This window comes from Zootoca vivipara, chromosome 3, assembly GCF_965207765.1.
Source record: "Zootoca vivipara chromosome 3, rZooViv2.hap1.1, whole genome shotgun sequence".
NCBI classification, from domain to species: Eukaryota; Metazoa; Chordata; class Lepidosauria; order Squamata; family Lacertidae; genus Zootoca; species Zootoca vivipara.
In genome coordinates, this window is record NC_142586.1 from 14,105,938 (window position 1) to 14,133,932 (window position 27,995).

The 27,995-nt window shown below is 38.3% G+C and overlaps 1 protein-coding gene across 2 annotated transcripts in view; it reads left to right on the forward strand.

Annotated features, from left to right (window-relative positions):
* The window catches only part of MACROD2 (mono-ADP ribosylhydrolase 2), a 900,701-nt gene that overhangs the window by 144,535 nt on the left and 728,171 nt on the right, over positions 1-27,995 (forward strand). For both annotated transcript variants that reach the window (XM_035110055.3, XM_035110056.3), the window contains exon 4: positions 1,952-1,981. In XM_035110055.3, the coding sequence (XP_034965946.3) occupies positions 1,952-1,981 (30 nt within the window). The remainder of the gene's footprint in view (positions 1-1,951; positions 1,982-27,995) is intronic.

The following is a 27,995-nucleotide window of genomic DNA, read 5'->3' on the forward strand; positions in this document are numbered from 1 at the left end:
ACTCTGGATTTGTGTAGGGTTTACTCCTTAGCCTATTCTTCTCCTGAAGATATTCCGCAAAGCAATGGAGGTTTAGGATCAGAGTTTTCTTTTTGCTAGATGGGCTACCTTCTCAGGTGTACGAGCCCCATCTGCCCCTCATTGTGGTGGGAAGGTAAATGATGTTTCTGTGTGCTCTGGTTTCCACCATGGTGTTCCATTGCACCTGAAGCGGTTTTGTCATGCTGGCCACATGACCCGGAAAGCTCTCTGTGGATGAACACCTGCTCCCTCGCCCTGAAGTGAGACGAGCACCTCAACCCCATAGTCGCCTTTGACTGAACTTAACTGTCCAGGGGTCCTTTACCTCTTTTCCTTTTACATCTGTGCATGTGGATATCACTTAATCATGATTCAGGTGCTTTCCTCAAAAAGATGATTGTGGGAGGGCGGGAACAAGAGTTATCTGAAACACGTTCTTCCTCTTCTGTGGTGATCCTCCCTGATGCAAGAGCAGGCATACCTTTCTGTGTTCAATTCATGCCTTTAAGCATTTAAAAGCCTCTTTTCTCCTACAACAAAGGTAACTAACTGTCGCTGGTGCATGAGAAAGAGTGCTTTTATGCTGTGTTACTTCTTGTGTTATGCATTGGAGGTTATCAGTATGTAAGCAGGAGGCAGTTACTATTTTGGGTTCAGTAAATCTGCAATTAAATTTTTTTAGTCCTTGTTATATGTAAAATGCCTAGTGAACATGTAACAGAGATATATGTGCATGTTTGTATGTACAAAATTCATATGTACAAAATGTTGAGTGCAAGATAATGTGCAAGGAGACCCCGTGTGCTTCTCTGTTGTCACATTTTAAAATTGACAGTTTGGTCTCAGTGTGAGGGGTTTTGTGAGCTGATTTCAAGGACTAGAGTTTGAGATGAAATAAGCAAAAACTCCCATGTACTTGAGGGAGAGATACTGCATTGGCAGAATGATGGATTTAGATGACATTTTGGGGGGATTTAGTACTCTCCTCCTTTGGTTTCTAGTTTTCTTCTGTTGTAATGTTTAAACAAATGTTGATTGATTATACAGAGGTGAAAGTAATATCTTAACAAATTCATCTGCTGTGATAGTAATGTGGATTTTGGTTTGTTTGTGTGCTCATGGATATGATTTTACATGCGTTACTTAAAGTAGAAATCTTTAGTAGGCTTATCAGCAGTAAACATATTTGCTTGATTGTTTATTTATGTAACAATAATTTTTACCCTTTCTGACGCATACCCAATCGCTCTAGGCAACTTACAACAAACAGTTTACAATTTCACAATAAATAGCAAGACAGAATGCAATGGAGTTAGAGGAGGCAGCACGGATAAATCAGTCTCTTCAGGTGTCATGGATAGAATATTTCTTCTGGTGATTAACTGTGACGCTCTGAACTCCTGGGACTCCTGCTGAGAAACAGGTGATATGGAAAATTTAACTCAAGTTTAATTTAGAGGTGGGTAAGCAGCCTTGTGCTCACCCACAAAATCAACTGTGCCTCCTGAGCATTAAAGTCAAATGCTCAGAATTCTTCCAGGAGGTTCACTCAACGTTTAACTTTACACCTGAAGGTTACAATGCCAGACTCAGCACAGGCACTGGGGGATTTTAGCAACAGTGGGAAAGATCTGGATAGGTCTTTACTTATGCAAGAAATGGCATTCTATGCATTCTTCCCCACACAGGTTCATGGGCCTTGCCTTGACAACTAAATCTGTGACTGTACTGTTATTTCATTTTTGTCTACATAGAAATAGAAGCTGCATATTGTTTTGTATGTAATGTTTAATTTAAACTTAGCCTAAAGTTCTTGTGTTAACGGAGAAGGTGGACTGGCTTTATTTTTGTTTTTGTATTGTTAGAGAATATTAAAAAAACAAGCAAAGCTTGCTCTGATGTAATTCTTGGTTCTCTTGTTCTTCCACAGCTAATTCAAGTCTTCTCGGAGGTGGCGGTGGTAAGTTTGGCCTCTTTTCTCCTAAGCGTTGCAAGAAACAAAAAGTATTTTTTTATAAATAAATCTCAATCAACAGAACATTCAGACTGAATAAACAGTCAAAAATTTGACCACATGCCAAAAATGTAAACATCTCCAATTTTTACAATATAGATAATCACTATACATCCTGTCTAGCAGAGGCTAGGAGTTGTTTTTTAGTATGGTAATTTATGTAAAATAACTCATAGGTTGGTATCACTATAATCTGACTAATCCCCAACATAAATGCAAAATGCCTACTTTGTTGAAGGTTCATTTCATACCGGAAGAATTCAGTTTGGGGAAGAAGAAGTTGAAGGGTCAGTGGGTAGGTGTGTTGGGCTTATGAATAATTTGTCATCAATGGTTGTTTCTGATTTAGATGTATTGTAAGTTATTTCAAGAATCTCAACTGATACTTAAGGTTTTTTTGTGCTTTACTTGCTCTGAACTGGTGAGAGGCAAAATAACTTGACATGTGATAATGCATTTCTCTTACTGCTTAGAGAAATTCTAACATATACTTCTCTACTTCCTTTCCCTTATCTTGCTTTTTGTATTAAAAGCTTTGCAAAGTATATATAACAGTTTTTTTGAGGGGGGGAATTATGCTCCTATGGGTGTGGAATGTATGGGGTGGGATATGGAGGAAATAGAGAGTCTCTGATAGATATGTTATAAATACGAAAGCAGTAGTCACATTTTATAAGCTTCTGCCTCGGCTATATAGTTATAAGGGTTTGATGATCTTCTGCAGATGGAAAGGGGGAAACCATTTTAAAAGCTAAAGGGTCACTTGATGCTTTTAGTGTTGGAATCATTCTAAGCATTGTACTTGTATGATTGGCAGCATTGAAGATTGACCATTTTGAGATCAATATGTGCTGGGTCGGTCTTCAAATGCATTTGTTGCATCGAGATGGAAATAATATTTTAGGTACAAACCTAACCTTATTTGTGGATGAGGTTACTATTACTTTTATTATGGGATGGGGGATAGTGCATCAAATGCAATGCTCTCTGCCCCTGCAGCCCTGAAGCTGCCTCTGGAAGCAGGAGAAGGGTGTCAGTAACTGAGCTGGCACTGGATGCATAAGCCATCCTATTTCCTTCTCGAAATCTGGTTACTTAGTTTTCTGTGGAAGTGATGTGTCTTTGATTAATTAACTCCCCTCCCCCCCTTTCCATTTCTTTTTGATATGCTCTGAGTTTTGACAGGTCAGGATGTAACAGAAAGATGTGATGTTGGGAATGTCTGTGTCTTAAATGTGCCATATATCTCACAGCATTATCAAATGCTATGTTATGTAAGATATTTGCCAGCCTATATCTGCCATGTGGTCCTTTTGGTTCTAATGGTGTAGCAATTTGAAAGTATGTGAGAACTAATGAGGGGCAAAGAAAATGTCGTAACAAATAAGACTCGAAACACCAGAAAGCTCAGATTAATTCTGGTAGGCTACACAGTATTTATTTATATCTAATATTTTTAAACATTTATTCCTACCTTTGGGGCAATTGTATGATGCTCCTCATTCTTACAGTAAGTGAGATGAGTTGAATTTTATTCCTCAGAGAGCTTGGATTGGATTTGCATAGGTACTTGGTACTTTCATCTTGCTAAAGAGCACTTCAGTCATTACCCACAAATCCTGATCATTTTTACTTCAGATTGACAGTAAGGTTTTTTGTCACATTTTCCTAGTTTAACAGCAGTTTCCCCCCCTAGAGGTACTGCAACCATTTCCTGCCAGTTAAAAGCAGAGGCAGTATACCTTTCTCCTAGCTAAGCTTTCCCCCTGAACCTTTTCATATCCAAAGAATTAAACAATATGGGCACAACAATATACCAAAGCTAATCAGTTTGAAGTCCTATTTATTTCAATGCCAGAGATCTAAGGACATGTTTAATCCTCTGATTGAGATCAGTGGGACATAAGTTTTGACTAGGTCATGACCCATATGTCTACATTTTAACCTTGACTCCTATCATTATTTGGATACTTAATAAGCTTGTTAAGACAATGAAACCAGCGCATGAGTGTAACAGTACTCTCTCTTAATAGTGATTCTCATATTTCCTCTGACAGTAGAGGTAAAATATAGCCATAATAGGTGGGAGCCACTGATAATCTAATCCTCAATGAATTTGTCTAATCCTTTTTATTGCCATCCAAGATGGTGGTCACCACTACCTCTTGTGAGAGGTGTCCCAGTCCAGTTTTATATTTTAGCAATCTCCAGAATAGAGTCATAATACCAGCTGTGTTCTGAAAGCCGTTCTTTTGGTAATTTATAATTTGAATGCTTTATTAAGGAGAATTTTGGGAAACAATTTTTTAAAAGAATTGATCAGTATTCTTCGTATTTCACTTTTCAGGTCTTAATTAATTTCATTATATCCATCAATTAAGTGTCTTGATGTTTCTTTCTTACTGGTACTTTCTTTTTGCTGGTAGGTATGAGTATATTGCCTAGACACAGACTGTTGCTAAAAATGAATTGACTGCATAAAATATTTGACCTGGGGGCATTTCCCCCCTCCTGTGACTTGACATGGCTGCTAAAGTTTGTCAGTGTGGCATAGAAGAAATCAGACATCTGCCAGCGGTCCTTTGATAAGCTTTATTACCTGCCTGAGGACAAAGCAGATAACTGAAATTTCCCCTAAGGGTAAACCCTATGAACCATGCAGCAAATTACACTTACATTTTTTTTTGTCAGAAACCCCAGGAATACATATCTGACAGAGTGGAATTGTAGACCATTCTTTCCCTAGGTTTTGAGGAGATCCCTTTGGCCTTTTCATATTGTCTCATAAGAACACAATACACTGAAAATATCTGGAAATCTAATTGGGACAGCCTGTCCATTAGCTCATTTGTGAGATTGCACTGCACTCACAAGCAGGCATTTCACTTGAGCAGTTGTTTGTGCAACTGAGCCTGTGCCTTGCAGATAGACTACCTAAATTGGTTCTAAGAGAAGCTTCCTCCTTGCAGTTTGCATAGACAGTCCTACCCAAAATTATGGGGAAGTGAGAACCTCTTCTGTGTGACAATATTCTGGTTTTTTTAAACCTATTTAATAATAAACTGAGATTAGATTCATTCATTCATTTTATAGATCACCCTTATGGAATAAGTTGTTTAGGGCAATTATACAAACTAAATCTTTGTAAGACAGATATGTGCTTTCTGGGGATAAATTAAATCTTGCAAATCTGGCATTGCAGTGAGAGGTGCTATTACTTGACCCATTTCCAGTTTGTCTTGCCATCATAAAGAGTCCCTGTAGGAGAAAAAGGGGGGTTATTTCACACATGAATATCATTTATTTGTTGGAAACTGAGTGTTCACTGGTGTTCACCATTACATGATTAGTGCACACATGTCTATGTTCCATGTGATCCACCCAAAGCCAATAACTGAAATCATTGGCAAAAAAGAGAGAAAGAAATAAGTGTTTAGCTTTAGCTGACTAGGAGCCTTCATATTTCCATTATAATATCCATTATATGGGACAGAAGGCATGTGTATATTGAAATCTTATAAGATTGATGGTATTTCTAAAACTGCCAATGTTATGAACTTTAAATATGTTTAGCATGTAGCAGTTCCTGCAAACCCCTTTCTGAGAATAATAGCATCACGGGGTACCCGGATGAAACAGGTGGTATCTGATAGTGACTTGTACACTAGGGCTGCCATCCATCCGGATTTTTCCCAACTGATGTCAGGGGGTTTCCTAAAAAACAACAACACACAGCTCAAGTCGGGTGTGTGTGTCCTGATTTTTACTTTTTGAAATATGGCAACCCTATTCTAGACACTCCAGGCTGACTGACTTTGTTTAGATTTATTTTATACCTTTTCTGATCCCTCCAGCATATGGTTCAAACTGGTCTCACGTATGCAGATCACCTTCCTGCTTCTTAAAATATCCAATCTGACTCTTTCAGATAAAGCCAATCCCAAATCTGACCATTTAATCTGGCCCAAACCATAACAATATCCTTTGCACTAAATTGGAACTGTGAACATCAGTTCAGAAGTTATTTATCACCTTAGCAATGTCAAAGTAAACTATTATTTTTTACTTTAGGAATTTTTATATATTTTTATCGTTTATGAAAACATTTTTAAAAATAACATTAAATCCCTAGAAAATCCAAACAGAAACTCTCTATTCTTCTCTCCTGCTTCAAACCCCCAAGCTCCCATCCACGTCAGTCAGACCTACATACTGTTCCCCAACAGATCCTTTTTTATCCATGTACCTTTGAACATTATTGGAAGTGGATGGATTGGGGGGGCAGTCACCCCATAAATACCCCAGCAGTTGTAAAACTGGCAATTTTGAAAATGCCACAACTTTTGTAAGATGTGAACTTACAGAACTTTCCCTGCTCGGCAGGGGATTGGACTGGATGGCCCTTATGGTCTCTTCCAACTCTATGATTCTATGTCTAACTATCCAACCTTTTTGTACCTTATTTTGACATGGGCTCTTGGAGAATGAGAGTTTTGTCTTTTTGCTGATCATTCATGGTAGGACTCTTGCACACGTTGCTTCCTATAATGAAATCACTAACAAAGATAGCTATGAAATTTCCCTTTGATGTTTTTGTAGGCAGGAAACAATGTATTTCCTTCAGATAACTCACGAATTTGTCTTCTGCTGGCATCTCTGGATATTTTGCAGCTGTACCTAATGGAGTCTCCTGCATGCTTGCTTTCCTCCCATCAGTTTCTGGAAGTGAAATCTCTTTGCTGATTGCTCTGGTACACATTTCAAGGTGTCAGTCACCTAGGTCATGAGTGCGACTTTAAACAAATTACTCTCCATCTGTATCAGGAAAGATGGGAACACTGTATGCTATTGCAATGTAAAAGTTTGGAAACAGTAACTAACTAAAAACTAACAGAATGCATTTATGTGTGACATGTTTGTCGATAGCCATATTTCAGTGGTGCATCATTCGTCAAGAAGAATTTGGTAGATTTGCTTCGGGGCATTAAGTAATAAAATCATACTTAATATACTTCTGTATTAGTAACTGGTTAATGAAAAAATACTTTTAAATTGTGGTGCGGTACTAGAAGATGCAAGTAACTACTTTTCAGATTAATACTGCATTTTGTCCTGATTGTGCTTTTTCTGTAGTTCAGCTACTGTTGCTTTGCTTGCAGTGAAGGAGAGCATGATACTGAAGTGAAACAAAAATAAGATTGAATTGCAATATATTAATGATATGATGATGATCATATACATAGTATCATAGCTAATCATACATCTAAAGACTGAGAAAATGTACCCTAATAAAATGAAAGCTGATCTTTAAGAAATGAATTCATAATTTCAATCCAAAAAGTACCATTGAATAAAAGGTATTTAATTTGGCTGTTCAGAGGTTTATTTTGTTTACATATTATATATTTTCTGTTGTCTGTATACCTCACCCCACATGTTTATTGCATGTAAATCGATAGTCAATAACTTTTGAGTACACCTCTCTAGTTATATACTATAGAAATGATCTTTGAAACAGTGACATTGCAGATGCTCATATGAAGAGTGTGACACATACTTTTTCAGTCTTGCTAACTATTGTGCAGACACTGAAAAAGGTTAGCAAGGATATCAAGCTGGCATACATCAAAATCACACCTATTTATTCATCTGTCGACTCATATTCTTGTTTAAACAGATAACAAAGTTCTTAGGTTTCTTTGGCTGCACCTGCATTTCATCCTTATAAAATTGTATCATAATTTCATTAGGATACCTTTCACCACTTTAAGTGGGTGCAGTTCAGAGAAATTACTGTTCCCTAACTATGTTCTTGTTCTGTTGGTTTCAATAGACCTTAGGGTGTGTGTCTTTACAGTATTTGTGTTAAATTTCATATTTACTCTTATACTTAAGGAAGTTTCCTGATTTATACTAAATATAGGAATGAAAGAGATACTACCGTAAATGGAATGCAATTGCTCTAGATCTTCCACATTTATCTATTCGGTGTTGTTCTGCAGTGTTTAAAGGATAGTTAGAAATACTTCACAGTAGTCTAAATAGACATGAGGTCTTATTTTTTACCTGATTGAAATCACCGAAGGAGATTAGCTTTACAGCAGTTAAAAATTCAGCTGTTCGGTTGAGCAGACTGCTCAGGATAGAGGATGCTGCTATTTTGGTATTAACTGTAATAGGATTAGTAAGCAGTATCTAACAATTGGTAATAATAAAAATGCAGAAATGCATAGATTCCTTCCCTGATTTGAAAGACAAAGTGGAAAATACAGATAAATACAGCAGGAGAAACAGCAACATGCTGGCAAGTAAAGATTATGGCTCCAAAAAGACCCCACTCTTTCTTGATCCAGTATGTATAATAACATGCCAGAGGTCACTGTGATTCCCATGGACACAGTACCGGTAGCACCCTTCAGGTCTTCCCCCGTGCCCACAAAGCTCCACTTTTTCACACTTCCTTTTGGAGGCTCAGAATTATTCTACTGGATCCAACTGTTATGCAGAACCGTCATAAAAGGTGTGTGTGTGTGTGTGTGTGTGTGTGTGTGTGCATGTGCACTTGCTTGGAAGAAATGAAGAGATGTGATCAGAGGGTGTGGTGTACATGTAATTAATGTTGAAAATTAAATCTCTTTGAGAATTGTGAGCTTCGGTAGTCTTGTTAAGCTTTTACACATGAACCTTTGAAAGAGTCCGCCCCCTGAGGAAACCATTCCTGTGAAACGGGGAAGACGCTAGCCGCCCGTCGGATGAGATAAGAACGCATGGGAAGAGATAAGTACGCATGATACATTGTAGCACTTTATTATCGGACTTGGTTATCAGACTTGATTACTGCACTTTATACTGGACTTTTAAGACTTCGAGCATGAGATTTTGTACACATTTTTGAATCTCTTTGTATATGTGAAGGTTGTTGGTGCATATACATTTAAATATTTGCACTTCACGTTTGTTTACCTTTTCATTGTTTTGCTAACATTACCGTGTTATCTGTTTGTTGCTGCTACTCTGAAAATTAAATCTTAGCAACTGGCACCATTGACTCAGGCTCACAATTTAATACAGTGAACTCATACAAATTCTCTTACTCAAAAGCGTCATGAACATGTTCTTCAAATGTAGTTTATGTTCTTAATGTTCACTTTTAATATGGTCAATAATGATACACCAAATATTCTCTGCAGCATGAATTAAGAGACCAGTCTATACTTTCACATAGGGTAACTAGGGACTATCTCAGTGGCTGACTTTGTTCCCTGATGTTATGTACCATTTTATTTTTCTCCTTTCTGTGGAAGGCATTTAGTTCCACAGAATGTCAAGAGCCAGCACTAAATAGTCTAATTGCTTAGCTGGCATTAAGAAGCCCCCAGATGTAGTAATCAGTTCCAGTGTGTAGAATTGTTAATTTGTAGTGAATGGTAAGCATATGGAGCTTATTCAAGAACATTTTGCCTGGGTGTTGTTGTTTAACATTATATTGTGTTGGACTAATAACACAACACTTTTAAAAGAAAGACCAAAATTTATCTTGGAAGTATTGGGAAAGGGCAAACTTTACTCAAATTTCCCTAACAAATATTTCTGTAAAGTTATGCAGTGAGCCTATGTTTTGGAATAGTCTTCCAGATTATATGACTCGCATTATAAAATACCCATATTTAAGTTTAATGCACATTTCTCAGGTAAAAGATTGCTCACACATCCATTTTTATATTTGTTTTGGCAATATTATTTGAATCTGACAGGTGAATCAGTTTCTCACCAAATTAGATAGTAGATATTCCAACGATTTCTCCCAAACAAAATAAAAAACCAGAATATTCAACTTGTCTGATATGTGGAAAAATATGCCTAACTTTAAATACAGTGATCATAGGAACTAAATGGCAAAGGATGGTTTCACAATGCAGCCAAGATTATGTCTTCTGTACGCCAAAGCACTTCATAACTAACTAAGCCATCTCTATATTTATGGACCTATCATTGTCAATTGCAAACTGAAGGACTCTGATTTGAACTCATGCAATAAAATAGTACATTTTATATATACAGTGCTAAATCCATGCATGCCCTCTGTTCATTAGGTCATGTTAGAACAAGTTATTGCTAGGGAAGACATCTTATTGTACAGATATATGTTTAAAAGTCACGTGTACAGTAAGTCACCTGAAGCTTATGTCTTCATGACCAAAGGCTGACACTTTTTTTTTGTAGTATTAGACTTACCCTGTCTGTTGCCTTTATCTTGAATTCAAAGAGCCAAGGAATCTGACTCTACTACTTACTTTGAATAGATACTTTAAAGTATTTTAGAGCACATCCCCCTTGTTTTAAGATTCAGTATTTCATGTTTGGCCTTTTTCTTCCACTTGCAAGTTCCAGTTTCAAACTCCACCCTTTTGGATGCTATTTCACAAATGTGTTCAGAGGCTTCCACTTTTGAAGGTGTGCTTTTAACTAACCTGATTATGTGTTGCATCAAAGCAGTGTGTTCCCACTGAACAACTTGAATACCGCAAATGAAATATACATCAATTGATTACAGCATCATATGCATAGCTGCCAAGTTATCCCTTTTTTACAGGGATTTTCCCTTATGCTGAATAGGCTTCCTCGCGAGAAAAGGGAAAACTTGGCAGCTATGATCATATGCTTAGACACTATTTCATCAAACGGGCACTTCGGGAACAGAAACAGATATGGTGAAACACAGTAAACTAGCATCATCAGATATTATCAAGTTTTAATATATGGATGTGGAACCCTTAGCCTGTAGGCCTAATTAGGCCCACCAGGCCAATGTGATGAAGTCAAACCCACCTGCTCTGTACCTGATGTATATGATGTCTGGTATGGGACAGCTGATTGTCAAGACTTTAAAGCAGAGTGCAGGGCTCTCTGTAGGCATTGACAACCAGCTGGTGTTAGGGCTTGAGGAGAGCCCTGCGCAACTGAATCCCCAATAACCAGATGCATTTTGCTGATGCGCAGATAAGGGGGCTTCCTCCAGCACCTTGAGCACAAACTGCTTTCTGTTGAAAGAAAAAGGGGCTTATTTAAATGCTTTCTTCAGAGTTGAAAAATGCTCCATTTTCTAGATTGGTGGTTACAAGTAGCCTCTTTGAAAACTCAATCCCAGCACCAATCTTCTGATCAGCACTGAAAATGCATCTGATCAGCAGTTACAGCAGCCTGCTTTGAACTTTGTAAGGAGTAATTTTATGTCATCGGATTCCTGTTTTATTATTTCTCTGTGTGTAAGTGCTGACAGTATCCAGTATAGTGTAATGTAGTATGGAAAACAGAGAGGGAATATCCAGTATAGTGTAATGTAGTATGGAAACAGAGATGGGGTTCCCATCTCAATTAGATTGTGATCTCTGTTTTGGTCTTGATTGTTATTAAACTGTACATTGCTAAATGAACCTTAATGGAAATGATAAAAACTGGATAGGAAAATTCTTAATGGGAAGCATTCCTACCACCAGATGAAAGCCCTCAAATGCATTGCAAACAATTTCAAGTGAATCTCATTACTGTATGTAGGAGAATACCTGTGGAGTACTATAGAATTGCATCTGACTCTGGACACAGGGAAGTGTCGGCCAACTTATATGATAAGGAAGTGGGAGTGTTGTCTTCTCAAACTCTAGTTGGAGGTCTTCTGCGGTGACATTTAGAGAGGGGGAAAGCAAAACTTTTGAATAGTGGTAATGTGTATTAACTGAAGCAGGGTAAGGTTCCCAAGTGATAATTAAAGTGCTTTAAAACGCATGTGTGATTTCAGCCTTACACTCCCTTTCATCTTCAATGGGAAATCAATTTTGTCATGGTCAGTGACCTGCTTGACAGCCGACTACTGTGCCATTGAAAATTCCTCATTATGCCATTCATTTCGTTTATGCCTTAGTCCCCACTAGCACACCACCTGGATTGCTACATAATTAATGGGAACTTCAGATAAAATTTTCATAACTCTCAAGGTTCATTCATACTGGCTAACGGTGACCAGGCTGAATTAATGTAAGCCGAGGTGCTTTGGTTTGTTTGTTTGCTTTTATTTCAATGACACTTGCTATTAGGGAAGCAGTATACTTAGCCATTTTTAAAAGAAGCCTAAACAGTTAGTTTTCTTTTCAGCAGTTGCTCCCCAAGTACAATGCTGAATGAATGAATCAAAACTAAAGGTATGTGCCCTTGAATGATATTAAGGTGTGATCAGGGCTCCCCCCCCAGCTGGAGCTCTGGTGCCTCTCAGGTGGGTGCCATTGCCATTCTAAGAGAACAAGTGAAAAGTTCATGGTGAGCTTTGGCACCTCTTTTTCTGGAAAAATAGCACTGGGTATGATATTAAGGTATATAGATAGGCATGGTTGCATTTTCTCTTGGACCAATACTATCAATCTTTCAAAAGTTCTGTTTTGCCAAGCTGTGTGTTTCCTGTGAAGTTTAAGAACATCATACTTGGTCCTGTAGAACAGCGTTGGGGAAGCTATGACTCACATGAACTCCAGTGGCCATCAGCTCCAACTCCCATGGGTTGACAGTTCCTTTATTGCAGTGATAGGGACAAGATCCACCCCTTTGGGGGCTGTCCAGCTGATGTCACTATGTTAGGACTTCCACTGCTCTATTCCTCCTGCACATGCCCTAAATCTGCTCCAGAGGATTGGGGGAACCCCTAAAACAGATTTAGGGGGAGAACTCTGTTGCCAATGAGAAATCCTTGTGCTGACAGGATAAGAGATGCAGCACTACATTGAATTTCATCCTAAATTTATTTTTAATTAAATTTTCCTCTCCATTACACTGTAAGAATTAAACTGCTTCCCTATTAGGCTGAGAATGCTCACATGCGAATATCACATTGTATATTTTCATCCACAGACAGAGGATGCATATTGGTGCTAATTTGTAGATGAACATTTAGTAACCCAGTAGCTCCTGATCTATTTTCTCTTGGTCACTTTCTTTTTCTTTTTTAAACTAACTTGTCTGTAAGAAAAGCGATCATTTTCATTATTTATTGAAATCTATGTAAAGGTAAAGGGACCCCTCTGTTAGGTCCAGTCGTGGATGACTCGGGGTTGAGGTGCTCGTCTCGCTTTATTGGCCATTTACCTTCCCGCTGGAGCGGTACCTATTTATCTACTTGCACTCTGACGTGCTTTCGAACTACTAGGTTGTCAGGAGCAGGGACCGAGCAACGTTCGAGCAATCACCCTGTTGCGGGGATTTGAACCGCTGACCTTCTGATCGGCAAGCCTTTAGACGGTTTAGATCGGTTTAGACCACAGCGCCACCCGCGTCCCATTGAAATCTATAGATTTCTCTAAACAAAAGACCACAGAAAAATTAAAACAAGATATTTTGGTTAAGAACTAATGATCCTGCATTTTAATAATATAGATCACAATATATGGTCAGCACTTGAAAACTGGTGAAAACTTAATAATTTATTCATAGATTGCCCTCTTTAACAGTGCAGTCCTTTATATGTCTGCTTAGAAGAATGTCCTATTAATATCAATGAGACTAGCGGGAAGTACTTGGTAAGTAAGTATAGGATTGTAGCCTCAGTGTATATGGGTCAAGTTGCTGAAGATCCGTGATCACATTTCCTGATCCTAACGCTCTTTATTTAAATGGGAGATGCAGCAAGAGATGTCCTGGCTCTGTGAGCGGAGGCAAGATATCACAAAATTTGATGCTTTTATTGCAAAGCATGTAGGCTCAGACAGCTGCACAGTTCTGCTAAATCTTCCAGGATGAAGCATTCACTGTCTCTAGAGGATCTGCCATGACCTTCCTTTCCTCTCAGGTTTGCAGTGTTTCTGTAAGCTCAAAATGTGTATTAAGCAGGAGTGACTGATCCCCAAATCATACTAGACATATGTTCAAGCAACTGGAGTAAGAACAAAAACAAAATATACAATCTTCTCCAAGAAGATAAACAATGTTGTTGTTGTTGTTTAGTCGTGTGGCTGACTCTTTGTGACCCCATGGACCAGAGCACGCCAGGCACTCCTGACTTCCACTGCCTCCCGCAGTTTGGTCAGACTCATGTTGGTAGCTTCGAGAACACTGTCCAGCCATCTCGCAATCCATGGGACTCTCAAGAGTCTCCTCCAGCACCATAATTCAAAAGCATCAATTCTTCAGCGATCAGCCTTCTTCATGGTCCAGCTCTCACTTCCATACATCACTATTGGGAAAACCATAGTTTTAACTATACGGACCTTTGTCGGCAAGGTAATGTCTCTGCTTTTTAAGATGCTGTCTAGCTCCCTCCCCCCAGAAGCAGGTGTTTTTTAAATTTCGTGACTGCTGTCACCATCTGCAGTGATAATGGAACCAAAGATCCATATATGCAACACTAATACAGAACTCTCTATATAATTGAACTTGTAAAATGAGAGTTGGAAGTTGGAGAGAAATAAAAAGTGCCCTATTGGATCTGTCCAGAGGTCCATCTAGGCTTTTAGTTGTTTCTTGGGAAAATATCCAATGCATCGTTTCCCATGCAAGCATTCAGATGCATACCATTAGATTTTAAAGCCTTTTAAGTGAAGGTGTAACAAGATCAGAACTCTTGTCCTCTTGATCAATATTATAAATAAAATGTGTGGACTGCTAGTGGACTCTCTAGCCATACTTAGCTCATGAATGAGGGAAATCTTTTATTTTAGAGTAACCGCCAGACAGTGCAGGACAAGAAGAATGCTGTTCCTGCTGTGCAAATGAAACAGACCTTTTCCTTACAGAGAGGAGCCATGTGATCGTTCATGTTGTCTTAGTGTTGCTTGAGGCAAGAGCTCTCAGGAAACAAGGCAGCAAAGCTTTCTGGGCTCACGACTATCAGAATGTAAAACTTCCCAACCAACTCTAAAGCGGGGTGGAGTGGGGGCCTTAGTCATAAAATAAAGCGTCGAAGCAGCACTAGCAGTGGGAACTCTGTGGGGGATTTTTTGAATTGATACACTTGCTCTTCTCCCATGACTACCCTCATTTTGCCAACAAAAGGGCAAGGCAAGCTGAACAATCCTAAAAGAAGATGGAATTATGGGCAAGCTGATTTGGGTTTTTAGCTACAGGTGCTTAGGGACCCTGGCATAAACTTGTTTCATTTTGTGTTAGAATGAAATGAGTGCTGATTGAATTGTCAAGTAATTACATGCTTAGATTAGATAGGAAGATAGATGGTTTTATTATGCAGGGTTCCAGCAGATGTGTAGAAGGCGCTCAGCGTAGTTATAACAGCAGTTGCCTTGTTTGCCCATAGAAAATTACCCTTGTGGATAATTATTGGAAATTGAAAAAGATTTGTATTGGAATTTATTTGAAGTTTTTCTTAAGGTATATGTAGGTTTATAAGTACAATTAACACAGACAGATTTAAAAGAAGCAAAATAAAAAAATTCCTTCAGTAGCACCTTAAAGACCAACTAAGTTTATATTTTGGTATGAGCTTTCGTGTGCATGCACACTTCTTCGACTCAGACCAACACGGCTACCTACCTGTAACTAGATTTAAAAGAAATTACCTTAAAGGCACACTTTTCTTATTAACTGAAAAATCTTCATGTAGTCACCAATATTTTCCTTATGTTTCCTTGTAAATATATAAGAGCGTCCTTGTTACTGAATGTTTTGTTTTGTTTGAGAATGCACATTAAATCATTACTCAATCTCTCTCCCCATTCTCCCAAACATTTTTTTGTAAAAACAAAACCTGGAGAAGTCTCTTCCTGCATTGGTATTGTATCTGAAAAGAAAGTAAAAAAAAAAGATTATCTTGTTCAGACCACCCCTTTTGATTCTTTTATTCAGACCATCCCTCCTTTGCATGTTGTCATTTATAGACGCAAAATGATATCTCTAGGGAACCTGTAATCTTCTTTTTAAGACCAGATTCTTTCAGCTGCTGTAGTTCCTGCATCTCAAATTGACAGAGCTCTGTGTGGTAAATTTTCAAAGCAGTATCTAGGTGATGTTGACTAATCCCATTATTTAGTGAAAAGATTTGTGTATGTCTCTCCCAAATATCACATTGAAAATTGACCCCTTTGAGTCATACTTATACCAATACTTTAACTTTGTTCTTTTCCATTAAGATTACAAGGCTAATTTTGGATGAGACAGTCTGGAAGAGTAATGATTATGTAGTTGACTTGGATACATTTTAAAGAGGAGGTTTCAACTTGGAGCTTGTATTTAAAATATATATTATTTTTTAGTACAAAGCCCTCTTCACACTGTGATACTGAGAGGGCATTTCTCTCACTGCATCTATTAATAGCATGCTTATCGAGAAATAGTATATGTTTGAGGCGTATAGACATGTTTGTATATTCCACATTAACTGTAAGAATTCATAATTGAGACCTGAAATTGTGTTTCTGTGGTTAATTTATTAAATAATTTGGATCCTGCCATTCAACAATGTTTTTTCCATGGTAGTTCTACAATACACATGCTTTTACTGCTCAATTGTGAATGAAGGTGGAAATAGGAATCATTTTTAAAAACTATTTCCTTTACCACGTTAAACATAAAAATGTCGCTCTTGATATACCTGCGTAACAGCTGTATTTGGGTTGGAATGTTTCTTTGATTACAGCCAAGTATCCTTGAACATTTGACACGAAAGGAATGGATAATGTTTGAGGTTGTCTGGCCTAGGATACAGTATCAACAGTTGGCTGCTTTAGAACTTAATGTGAAAGGAAGATAGGAAACTCCAAAGGTGAGGAAACTTTTGCATGGGATCATGTTGACTTGGTTGGGTGGTGTTCTGAGAAACTGAGAAATTAAGTTTACATTTCAGTAAGGTAAAAATGCTTTGTGCTTGGGTAACGTTAGAAAAACTGGAGTCCATACAAATTTCAACTTACAAGCATGTGCCAATGCCATAGCAATCATATATTTCTAGTCTTTGATACTGAGATAGTAGTGATTAACTTATCAGACTATTGTCTAATCCAGGCATCCCCAAACTGCGGCCCTCCAGATGTTTTGGCCTACAAATCCCATGATCCCTAGCTAACAGGACCAGTGGTCAGGGATGATGGGAATTGTAGTCCAAAACATCTGAAGGGCCAAAGTTTGGGGATGCCTGGTCTAATGATATAGACAGGAAAGACAATCAATGAACAAACTCCCATGAACATTATAGAAAAATACTGATGTCAGTCTTCTTAACTGCATTGCCTAAGGAGTAAGTATAATTTAATAAAAACCTGGTTGTTGACATTTTTCCTCATTATTTTTTCAGAAGCTTATGAAGAAACTTTTAGTAGAAAAGTTGGTCATTTAGATCAGAAAGGTGAGAATGTTGTTAAGATGGTGGCAGATGGATTGAAGGTACTGAAGGCAAAGAAAGCAACCCATGACTATCCTATCTGTTATTGAAAACTTTAATTTATTTTAAAAAATGTATGAATGTTAATTTTCTCTCTTCTAGCTTTTCCAACTGAGCTATAACAGTCTGAATCATATCATTACACTCAGGATTAAATCTGAGTGACAGTTTCAGAGAATTTAGCCCCAGAAATTCAAGATTCCACTTCTAAATGCTGGATACCCATTTTTGGAAGATAATACTTCTGAGCATAAGCAGATTGCATTTTCTTCACTACTTAGCTTAGCACATTCGATTGGAGCAAAGTTTGGTATCTTCCAACACATCAGTTTATAAATTAACTACTGGTTTCCTTTCCAAATGCACAATCCAATCGCCTGCTTCAGTCGAATGCGAGAGCTAAGGTTTAGCCCTTCATTATTCAGTGCCCCCTTAATTACAATCTAGTAATAGCCTTACAATTGGGTAGCATCTGATAATTTTTATAGTAGTATGTTGATGTTAATATACAGTAGTTAACTTGGCAGTCAATTTATCTATGTCAGAAAATGCAAAGCAGAGCGCTAAATAAAGAAAAACAAACAAAACTATCCTCCATTTCTTCACTCCTTAGAGATGTTGTTATATGAAGTCTTGTGTATTTGGTAATTAAATGGATGAAAATGAAGTCTGACAATATATCTTGTAAGTGTGCACCAATTTTATTTTATTTTTAATTGAATGGAGTTTGCACATTTAAAAAATACTTTTCATGGCTTTGCATACAAATGTGTGATGTTTTTCACTATGAACTGTGATATTTCTAGTCTGTTTTCAAATTATTTCTGTATTTATCAGTCACTTAAAACTTCTTTTCATTATACTATCGAGCCATGCTAATTATGCATCTGAGGGATTTTGCCTTGCCTTGTTGTCATACCAGAGCTTTAATTTACATAAACAATTAATCCTTACCCTTTTCTTAGTGTTTTGGTGCGCCGGGGGGGGGGGAGAGCAGAATTTTAAATTTGGATATACCAAGTTATCTGCGAATAACATTTTTAATACCTCTATCAGAATGATGACAATGATGTTGTTGAAGTTGTAATATTTTTAAAAAATCTATCACTCAGTCATGGAGGAATTTCTAACACAATTTGTGATGTGTCATAGAGGTCCGCTGTTTTAAGAGGAAGAAGTAAAAACAAAAATAGAAAGTGCTGACCTACACCACCTTCCTGGAACAGAGGTAGCCTGCTGTGCTCTAGGCTGTGGGTGAATTTAACAATATGGTTCAGTCCACAGCATTTTTAGTCAGAACTAAGCCCTATTGAGTTCAATAGGCCAGTGAACTATGAAAAGCTCTGCTTATGGGAAAGAAGTTAAAGAAGAAGACAGGGGCCCCTATTTTTTACAAGTGCAGCAGATAATTGTTTCTCCACTTCCTTTTGAGTCATGCTGAACTTCTATCAGGTGCTTATCTCCTACAGCAGGCATGTCCAGCTCCCAAGAGACTGCGATCTACTCCCACTATAAAAAAAAACTGGCAGTGATCTACCCATTGGATTGACCAAAGTTGTTGAGCTTTTTTTTTTGGAGCATTCACCAAAGTTGTTGAGATTTCTCCCCTTGGCGATTGATCAGGATCACATGATCGACCAGGGACGCCCCGCCACTGCTGGTAGATCGCGATCGACCGCTTGGACATGCCTGTCTTACAGGAAAGAGTATGTTGCTCAGGATGTTCATAGTGATTAGGCCTAGTAACACAATGCAAAAAAGTAGTCTAAACTTCATAAAGCCCTCTCCAGGATCATGGCCTGGCATTCCTTCTCTGTAGCTCAGTGCAGGCTAATTGGTGATGAGGTGTGCATGCACACGAAAGCTCATACCAAAATTAAAACTTAGTTGGTCTTTAAGGTGCTACTGAAGGAATTTTTTTTATTTTGGTGATGAAATGTGACAAATAAATGACTTCCGTCTAGAGTGTCACACGCAGAGATAATGAGGCATCTGTCTGCAACATGAACATGTCCTCAAAAGCAAGTGTGCAGTAGCCAGGTTTACACAAAGAGAACCCTCTAAAAATTGCATTGATCAGCCTTTTTGACAGGGAAGGGCAAGTGGCAGAATTGAGTAAATCCAGCCCTCTCCCGAAGAGCTCATTGGTATAATTTTAAGATTTATGAAAGGCCTGTACTGGGTCAATACTTGGACCATCCATGTGGGAGTCACTTTGTGTATGCCTTTCTCCATCCAGCTAGGAATCCATGTGGGTAAGCCTGTTTGTGCATAGTGTTCTTAGCTAGATTCCATTTTTGGAACAAGTATGAAATGATTGGCCTCTCTTAAGTAATGTTCAAATAGTTTGAGTAAATAATTGTAGATTGGAATGTCAGCTAATGGTTGCAAATTCAGTTGAAAGGGTTTCTGATTGGGGTGTGTTGTCGTTTTTATGTTGCCCTTCAACAAGGGCATTCATATAAAGAAGTTGTGAAGCACTATGTGAAATAAGAATTGCATAAATGAGAGAGAAGTCCATAAATGGGGCACTGCAGCTTGGAATGCCTTCATCCCTTTCCTCAGATGGCAGGGGCACCTGGATGGCAGGGGTACTTTCAAATATGAAGATAAATTGCTATATGCCAGGATCCCAAGAGCTGTGCAATGATTTTTCCCCACAGCCTGCTGCCCCCATTTGTGCATGGAATATAGGAGAGATTTGGAGTACTAGAGTGCTGTTTTAATTAGAGTAGAGGCAAAATGTATCAGAATACTGTACATTTTTTCCTGAGAAACTTGGTGAAATTTTTCTTTCTCTCATCTTCCTGGAGAAAAGAAAGCACTTTTAAAGAATTTTGCAGAGCATTCTCCACCATTTTTTTCTTTGCAGTGGTCACTGTTTCCACTTCACAGTGCCTGGGAGCAGTGGTAGATCTAGGGCATATTGGGGGAAATAAATGGTGGCCAGATCTGTTAGCAAAATTGTGGTTGGGGCAGCAGCAACAACACCCCCCCTCCCCAAAACTAATGAGAAGCTGTTTGTTTAGATTCCTTACCTGCCTTTCACCAAAGGGTCCTGGGGCTGGGGGGCTGGGGTATACAACAATAAAATATACAATTATAAATCAAATTTTAAAGAATGTATTGCACTTGACACACTGTTTTAATTTTTCATACATTTTTATATTGTTTTTGTCATTTGCAAGTCTTTTGGAACACAAGATTTGGGGTTGGAAATGTAAATAAATAAATAGCCATTTTATTAATTTAAAATGAGAGCAGTGATGATTTTTGGGAGATGTTGTTTTGTAGTTAAGATACTGCTCACTGATGTTTGCAGTAATCTGTCAGGCTGAAAGGGCAAAGGGCCACATTTACCACAGGGGAAGTATAAAATTGTGTGACATGGCAATTTGCTGACGTTCTCTGGATGAACTCAGACAAAGCTTGCATCTCTCTGTCTTTAGTCTCTGTGACACTGGCCTTTATCATAGTTCAATCATTTTTTGGGGGTCACTGGAAGCCATTCATGAGGTATTTGTGATGTCAAAAGCGCATGAAAGTATTTCTAATTTATCTTAATTACTTGTCTCACCCACTTTTTAAATTTGTCTCTGTTTATATTGAGAAGCTTTTAAAAACACTCCACACAAATCTTTCTCAAGTAAATGAATGCAACTGTAGCAATACAATGCTGCTCAAATACCCTCTTTGCTTTTATCTTAAATGAGGTTTTCTCCAAAATATAACATCACTTTTCAGTAAGGAGACTTGACTGAAATCTTATGCACATCTACGTGGAAGTATATCCCCTTGAACTAAATAGAGCTTACTTCTGAATACCGGTAGAAATAATTATATTTTAGGATAAATTACAGTGATATGCATATCCTTTGCATTTCTGGAAATATGTTGACAACTTAGTGCTATTCTGCTTACTAACATCTCCTTTGTAACTTTTTAGAATAACATACGATAGATAGATAGATAGATAGATAGATAGATAGATAGATAGATAGATAAATCTTTATTATGGTCACCGACCAGCACAGAATAACATAATATTTTGACAGTGGAAAACAAAGATGTCAGGCATGCATACAACATGTTTTGTCTTACATAGAAGGGAAGATTCTGTTATATTATCACATTGTCAAAAAATGTTTCATATTCCATGGAACAAGTCTTACATTTAGCACATTAATGTGATGATTGTCACAGTGTTCATGCTGCACTTCCATATTTCCACTTTTATAAAATTATTCTTGTTACTTTCTACATGTGAGTAGAAATTGCAGTTTGGAAGGTCTCTCTGTAATGAGTTTATTGCTATAATGTTCAGTGTACGTGGGAAGCTACTTGGTAGGAGAACTTGCTTATCTTGGGGGTGGAAGATGCTCCTCCTTACCTCCACCCACCCCATGTTTTGTGAAAGTCTAGAGATAGTGGCTGTGTTCAGACAAAACAGTAAGCTATGATTTATTGTTACAATAATGAACCCATGTGACACCTAGCCTTCTGTTTTCCAACGCGGCAGAAGAGATCAGAAGCTTTTGTTTCTGTTTTTGACTAACCACAGTGAGTGTTGTGTCTAAACCCAAATGATAGTGATTAGTCAGTCTTAACATTGCTTAAAATAAATGTTCCAAATTCGAACTTTGTTTTATGAAGTTGGCTTGCTTGAATGTGCCATAGTTCAAGATTAACTACAGCTTTGGATTTGGACGTAACTCTAAACTGTAGTCAGTGGGAAAGAGTACATGAACCCATGTGCCATTCAGGTTCATTCCCGTCACAACAATGTAGGGATTTCTTCCATGCTTGCATTTGGGTGTATCCACACTGGTAGCAATAGAGTATGTGATGTCAATGGTCAATTCTGTCTCTTCTTGCTAAGATTTTAACACTCCTCCAGTCTCTGAGGATTGCTATCTATGCCAACAGATACCTTTTCACTGTTTCTCCTGGTCTAGTAGCAGGACATGAGTGAATATTGTTGTAGAATTATCCTTGTTTTATCCATGGACTACATAAAGGTAAAGGTAAAGGACCCCTGACAGTTAAGTCCAGTCGCGAATGACTCTGGGGTTGCGGCACTCATTTCGCTTTACCGGTCGAGGGAGCTGGCGTACAGCTTCCTGGTCATGTGCCAGCATGATTAAGCCACTTCTGGCGAACCAGAGCAGCACACGGAAACGACATTTACCTTCCCGCCACAGTGGTACCTATTTATCTGCTTGCACTTTGACATACTTTTGAACTGCTAGGTTGGCAGGAGCTGGGACCGAACAATGGGAGCTCACCCCGGCGTGGGGATTCAAACCGCCGACCTTCCGATCGGCAAGCCCTAGGCTCTGTGGTTTAGACCACAGCACCACCCGCATCCCTTAGTCTGCTTAGTAAGTATTAAAAGAGTGGTCTGGCTGCAGCTGAAGATCACTTGCAGACTGTAGGGACTCTGCATAGCTGCTGTAGGACATGGAAGGGAATCACCATGTAGATTCAGCCTATATTCAGAGGCGGCTTTAGAGGAGTGCAACTCGTTCACCTGCACTGGGTGCTGAGTTGAGAGGGACGTTGCACATGGCACCACTGAAATTTTAAAGCCCAAAGTCTGCCACTGCTAAATTGTATCCACATAGTGTCACCATCAAATGGAATCTTCCTTGTGTCAGTGACAATTCTACTACAGTAGAACCTCTACTTATCGAAGTCGCGACCTCAGCAAATCTGGAAGGAAATACCGGGTTTGCCGCGATTTGTGCACACCCAGAAGTGGCTTCTGCTGTTTGCGCATGTGCAGAAGCGACTGCCGCCGTCTGCACATGCGCACAATGGCGCTTCCACCAGCGACCCGTTTCACTTAAAGGATGGACCGCTGGAACGGATTATGGTGGTAAGTAGAGGTTCCACTGTATAACATGTGAAGCATCCTTAGATCAGGACATAGCATTCATGAATGTCAGGTTGAAAGAGTCGGTGAGGTTTTGTCAACTGGAGATGGCACCCAGCAATGGAAGTTGCTGCGTAAGATTTCCTATGGCCCAGAGGTGGAGCTTCAGTGTCTTGCCCAGTTCTTGCCTCTTCCCCTGTCTATAAATAGTTCCCCTGTAACTATTTATGCAAAATAGTAAGAACTACATCAAAGTTATTGAAAACAAAACAAAACAAAAATCATACAAACTTAATTTACTTAAACACACAGTTTGTATAGGTCACAAACCCTTGTCCAAACTGGCAGCTCTGCTGAAAAGCAAGTAGCAGACTTATTTGTTTTCTTAGCAGAATGTTTATTTCAAAGAATTAATGAGGACACTTTCCAAATGTAATAGCTTATAATTTCAGGTTGAAAACATTGATGGTGTCTAAGACAGCATTCGAAGACAGCATCAGTGACTGCTTGGATAAAATTACCCTTATAATGAGAAAAACAAAATGTCAACAAATTGAATTTTTAAAAGCATATTTTAATAAAGAGTAGATTAAACATGGCCTGTTTTGAATTAGTGACTACAGTAATTAGTTTTAACTCAGATTTTAGGAAATCTAATTACTAGACATCATTTGAGATATGGTATATGTATAATAGAGGCTGTATGGCTTAATTACTGTTACAGTTACAGTCCATTCTTTAAGTTGTATTATTCTTGGCACCAATTGTTACTTTATTACTTTTAAGTATTTAGAGAACGGAACATGAAGCACTGGAAATCAGCTGGTTAAGTGAAAAATACAGCTGAATTATATTAATTTGCTATACATCCTCAGTGATTGAAAAACATTATCTTCTTATAATAGATAAAAATGTATGCATTTGCATTGTATAATAGCAGTATCTCATAAGTAGATGGCAATGAGTTTAAATTAAATGTTCATAGTGCTTTAAGCTTCTGCAGTAAGCCACTTTTCACATGGGAATAGAGATATGAATAGCAGATATCTTGTGATAGAGAGAGAGAGAGAGAGTACCAATTCTGGAAGAAACAAAGTACTATTTTAATGTATTTTTCCCCCTTTTCTCTCTCTACAAGAGAATTAAAAAGCAAATTTTGTTGTATTAGAATTTCTGAAAACCAACATATTAAAGTAGCATTCTTATAAATAGGATTTTTACATTTTTAAACTACTTCACTGGTGGCTACCTAATACTATTAACCATGGACGTTGCAGCTGCCCCCCGTAAATAAATAAAAATAAATAAAATACATAGCAAACTGAGGTTTTGTCCCCCTAACAAAAGACTCCCCCCCCCACATTTTTTTTTAGCTATGCCCATGCTATTAACCGAGTAAGGCAACAAAGTACTCAGTATGTGAGGGTACAGGGGCAGGAAAATTTGCAAGTTTGTCAAGTTTGGGCTGATGTGTATATTTTGTAAATGTCCGTTTCAGTTACATGAAAAACATGCAGTTTCTTCCTAATTTCTTCCTCAGTTGCGTTTGAGATTTAATGGTTTTGTTTACAGAAGTAAGAGTTGATTAGTGAATATCAGGCTTTAAGGGTGCTACTCATAAAAAAAGTTAAAGTGTGAAGTCAAATCTAAATGGATCCAGGATGAACCCTCCCGGAAGTTACTATATTGGATTTTCTGGTACGGTGGTTTTACAACAGGCATTGAAAGGTCCAAGAAGAATCCTTGAGGATATGCACCAACATTCAGGGCTGGCACGAGCCATGGGAAATACATTACCCATGGTTACTGAATCCTGGTTGAAAGCCCTTCCCCTCCCCACTGGGTCCACATTAGCAGGAAAAAGCTGGAGTGGTGAGACTTATTCTGGGTTACTATAGTAGGGGCGTAATTTGCACACCCTCCAGTTCAATATATAAGTGATGTTGTGACATCTGAACAGGATACAGTGATGTGCCTAGTGGAAACCAAATGGGAGAATTTAACTCTTGTGGAATAACTGCAAAAAAAGAGAGTTTTAACTCTGTACGATCCTTGAGTTTGCTTTTGCTTTTAAGCAATTTCTATCTGTCACTGCTAAATGTTCATTAATTAGAAGTTGTTTATATGCAGTGTGAATTATGTGTAAAGAAAGGAGGGAAGAATATGGGATGTCTATAATAGAATATGTGGTTCTGGGGTGTACTTGGTTTAATTAACAGATATATATGGTGCCAAAACAAACGAAGTGTTAGAAAAAGTTGTGAAAAGCAGGATAAAGTTGGAAACCTGCTTGAAATTAAAAAGACATCTGTGATGTGCTTGGGATTTTTTTATTGTTGGACTGTATGTCAGACATAAATTTGATGCTGCTAATACAACCCAGGTCTGAATGGCTCAGTACAACTCTCTGTGGCTCGACAACAGCTAATTTCTCTTGCAAAATGGTGATGTTGTTCCTTGAAAAGTGTGTATGGAAATAGCTCTAGCAGTGTTAGAAATCGCTCAGTTCTCTAGAATAAGCCCTCCTAATGTTTCTGAAATGTCTGTTTATATATGGCAGATGTGGGGAACCTGTGGTCCTCTTGAAGTTGCTAAACAATGACTCCCATCAGCCCCAGTAAGTATGGCCAATGGCCCGGGATGCTATGAGTTGTAGTAGCAACATCTAGAGGGCCAAATGTTCACAACACATGATATATGGGAATTGTATTTTTCCGTACAGGGCTGGATAAACTATTATGTTAGGTATACTATACAGTAGGCAGGATTCTGCAAATGCCGGCTCGTTTCTGGTTTTTGTCTGCCCTCTCCTCTGATCGTTTTGCATGGGAGAGCTTTGGAGACAGAGATCTTTTAGCATTTCTTCTGTACTGTAGTTTGGAGAATGTAAGAAACAGTGGGAATATCTTCCAAGCAGCATGAGATTTCTTGCTTTTTGTTACTTTTTCTAAACCACAGTGCAAGTGAGAGGTCTGGGGAAAGTTTCTGTGTGCACTGCTCATCCTGCTCACCAGAGGCATTCTGAAAAAAAAATGAAATTTTTATTTTACTGAGTAATGTTAATGATCTGGTTTATCATGGGTGTGTGTGGTTGTGGGTGTAGGTGTGTGAAGCAGACTAGGCTGGCACATGGCATATGGGACAGGGCCGGCACACAATATATCCCCTCATGTTCTTTGAACACCTGGAGAGGGTTTGTGTAAACGGCATGAAGTAATACTTCTATCACACTTTTGTTATAATCAGCAGGAATCAAGTTCTTTTTAAGTCAAATTGCTGCATAAAAGGAACCTTTTTAAAGAATCCCATAGCTATTATAATCAATATCAAATAAGAAACTGCAACTATATATTACAATAAAAGAATTCTGATATATATATATATATATATATATATATATATATATATATGCGCACATGCTGAAAGGATAAATGTATTTACCTTTTCACAAAACCTTGTCTAAAAGAGGTATACATCCTTCAACTTATATTTGAGACACAACAGTTTTAGCTCTCACTCATTGCACCCCTCTGTGCTTTTAAATGTCAGTTTAAAGAGTGATGCATTCATTTGTTGTAGGAAAGTGTTCAAAACAGCCTAGTCTGGAAATATTTAAACAATAGGCTGAGCACTTGCTGTGTCAAATTGGGATCAGTGTTAGAAACTGAGATATGAAAGCTAGGAACTAAGTGGCTCCTTTAACCTAGGTTATTGGCACAACAATGGAATGTCGAGGCGTGCTATTTTTATAACAAGAATACAAAGCTGAAAATGAATGAACTGCGGCTAAAATCTTATGTTCACTTTTCACATGGTCTAGTCCTCATCTGAAGACTGCAAAAAACAAAGCCATGCGTCCCCTGCCCACCTCCTCTCCAGTCTTCAGAGAGTGGCTGGAAGTGGGGAGGCAGAAAAAGGTCCTCCTTTCCACTGTGCAGTTTTAATCTGAATCTGGGACTTGTTTTGCTGTACCTCTATATACAAAAAATCTTCAGTTCATTGAACTTCTCTCTGTTTGCTACCATGCTGACCATACCCCATAATCAGTTTTTTAAAATGAGAAAATGGCTCTGTTGTACATCTTGGTGAACTATAGTTTATGTCTTCTGCTTTGCTCCTCCCCTAGTATGAGCCAATGCAAAACAATAAAAAATAAAAATTGTTGCCTTGCTTAGCATTATAGCCGAACTGGGATCAAAGGAACCTGTCTACCAACTCAGAACACTGATACAACTAGCTCAGTATTGTCCACACTGACTAGCAGCAACTCTCCAGGTTTTCAGGTGGGAAGTTTTTGGCAACCATTCCTGGAGATGCCAGGGACTGAATCTTTTGCAAAAAAATGTGTCCTATCTTATCATTGAGCCATGGCCTTTTCTGGAGGGGAGTGTGGCTTGTTTTTCTCCTAACTACAATGTAAAACCAAAGTTTAATGTTGGTATTACCCATCATAGATTGTTTGAGTGACCCAAACCAGAATCCCTGGTTTAAGGTTTGTTGTTCCTGCTCACACTAGGGGAAGAGTGGTGTGATCTCTACATTCTGTTTACATAGAGCTATTGCCCCTTCCCTTATAAACTCTCACTTTCAATGTGCAAAACTTAGTAGCGGGGTAAGACTCTTCAAAAGCAGGAAACATTTTATAAACTCAATTGGAAATTAATTGTGATTTAGCACGTTTTGTGTGTTATTTGCAGAGCGTTTGACATCATTGG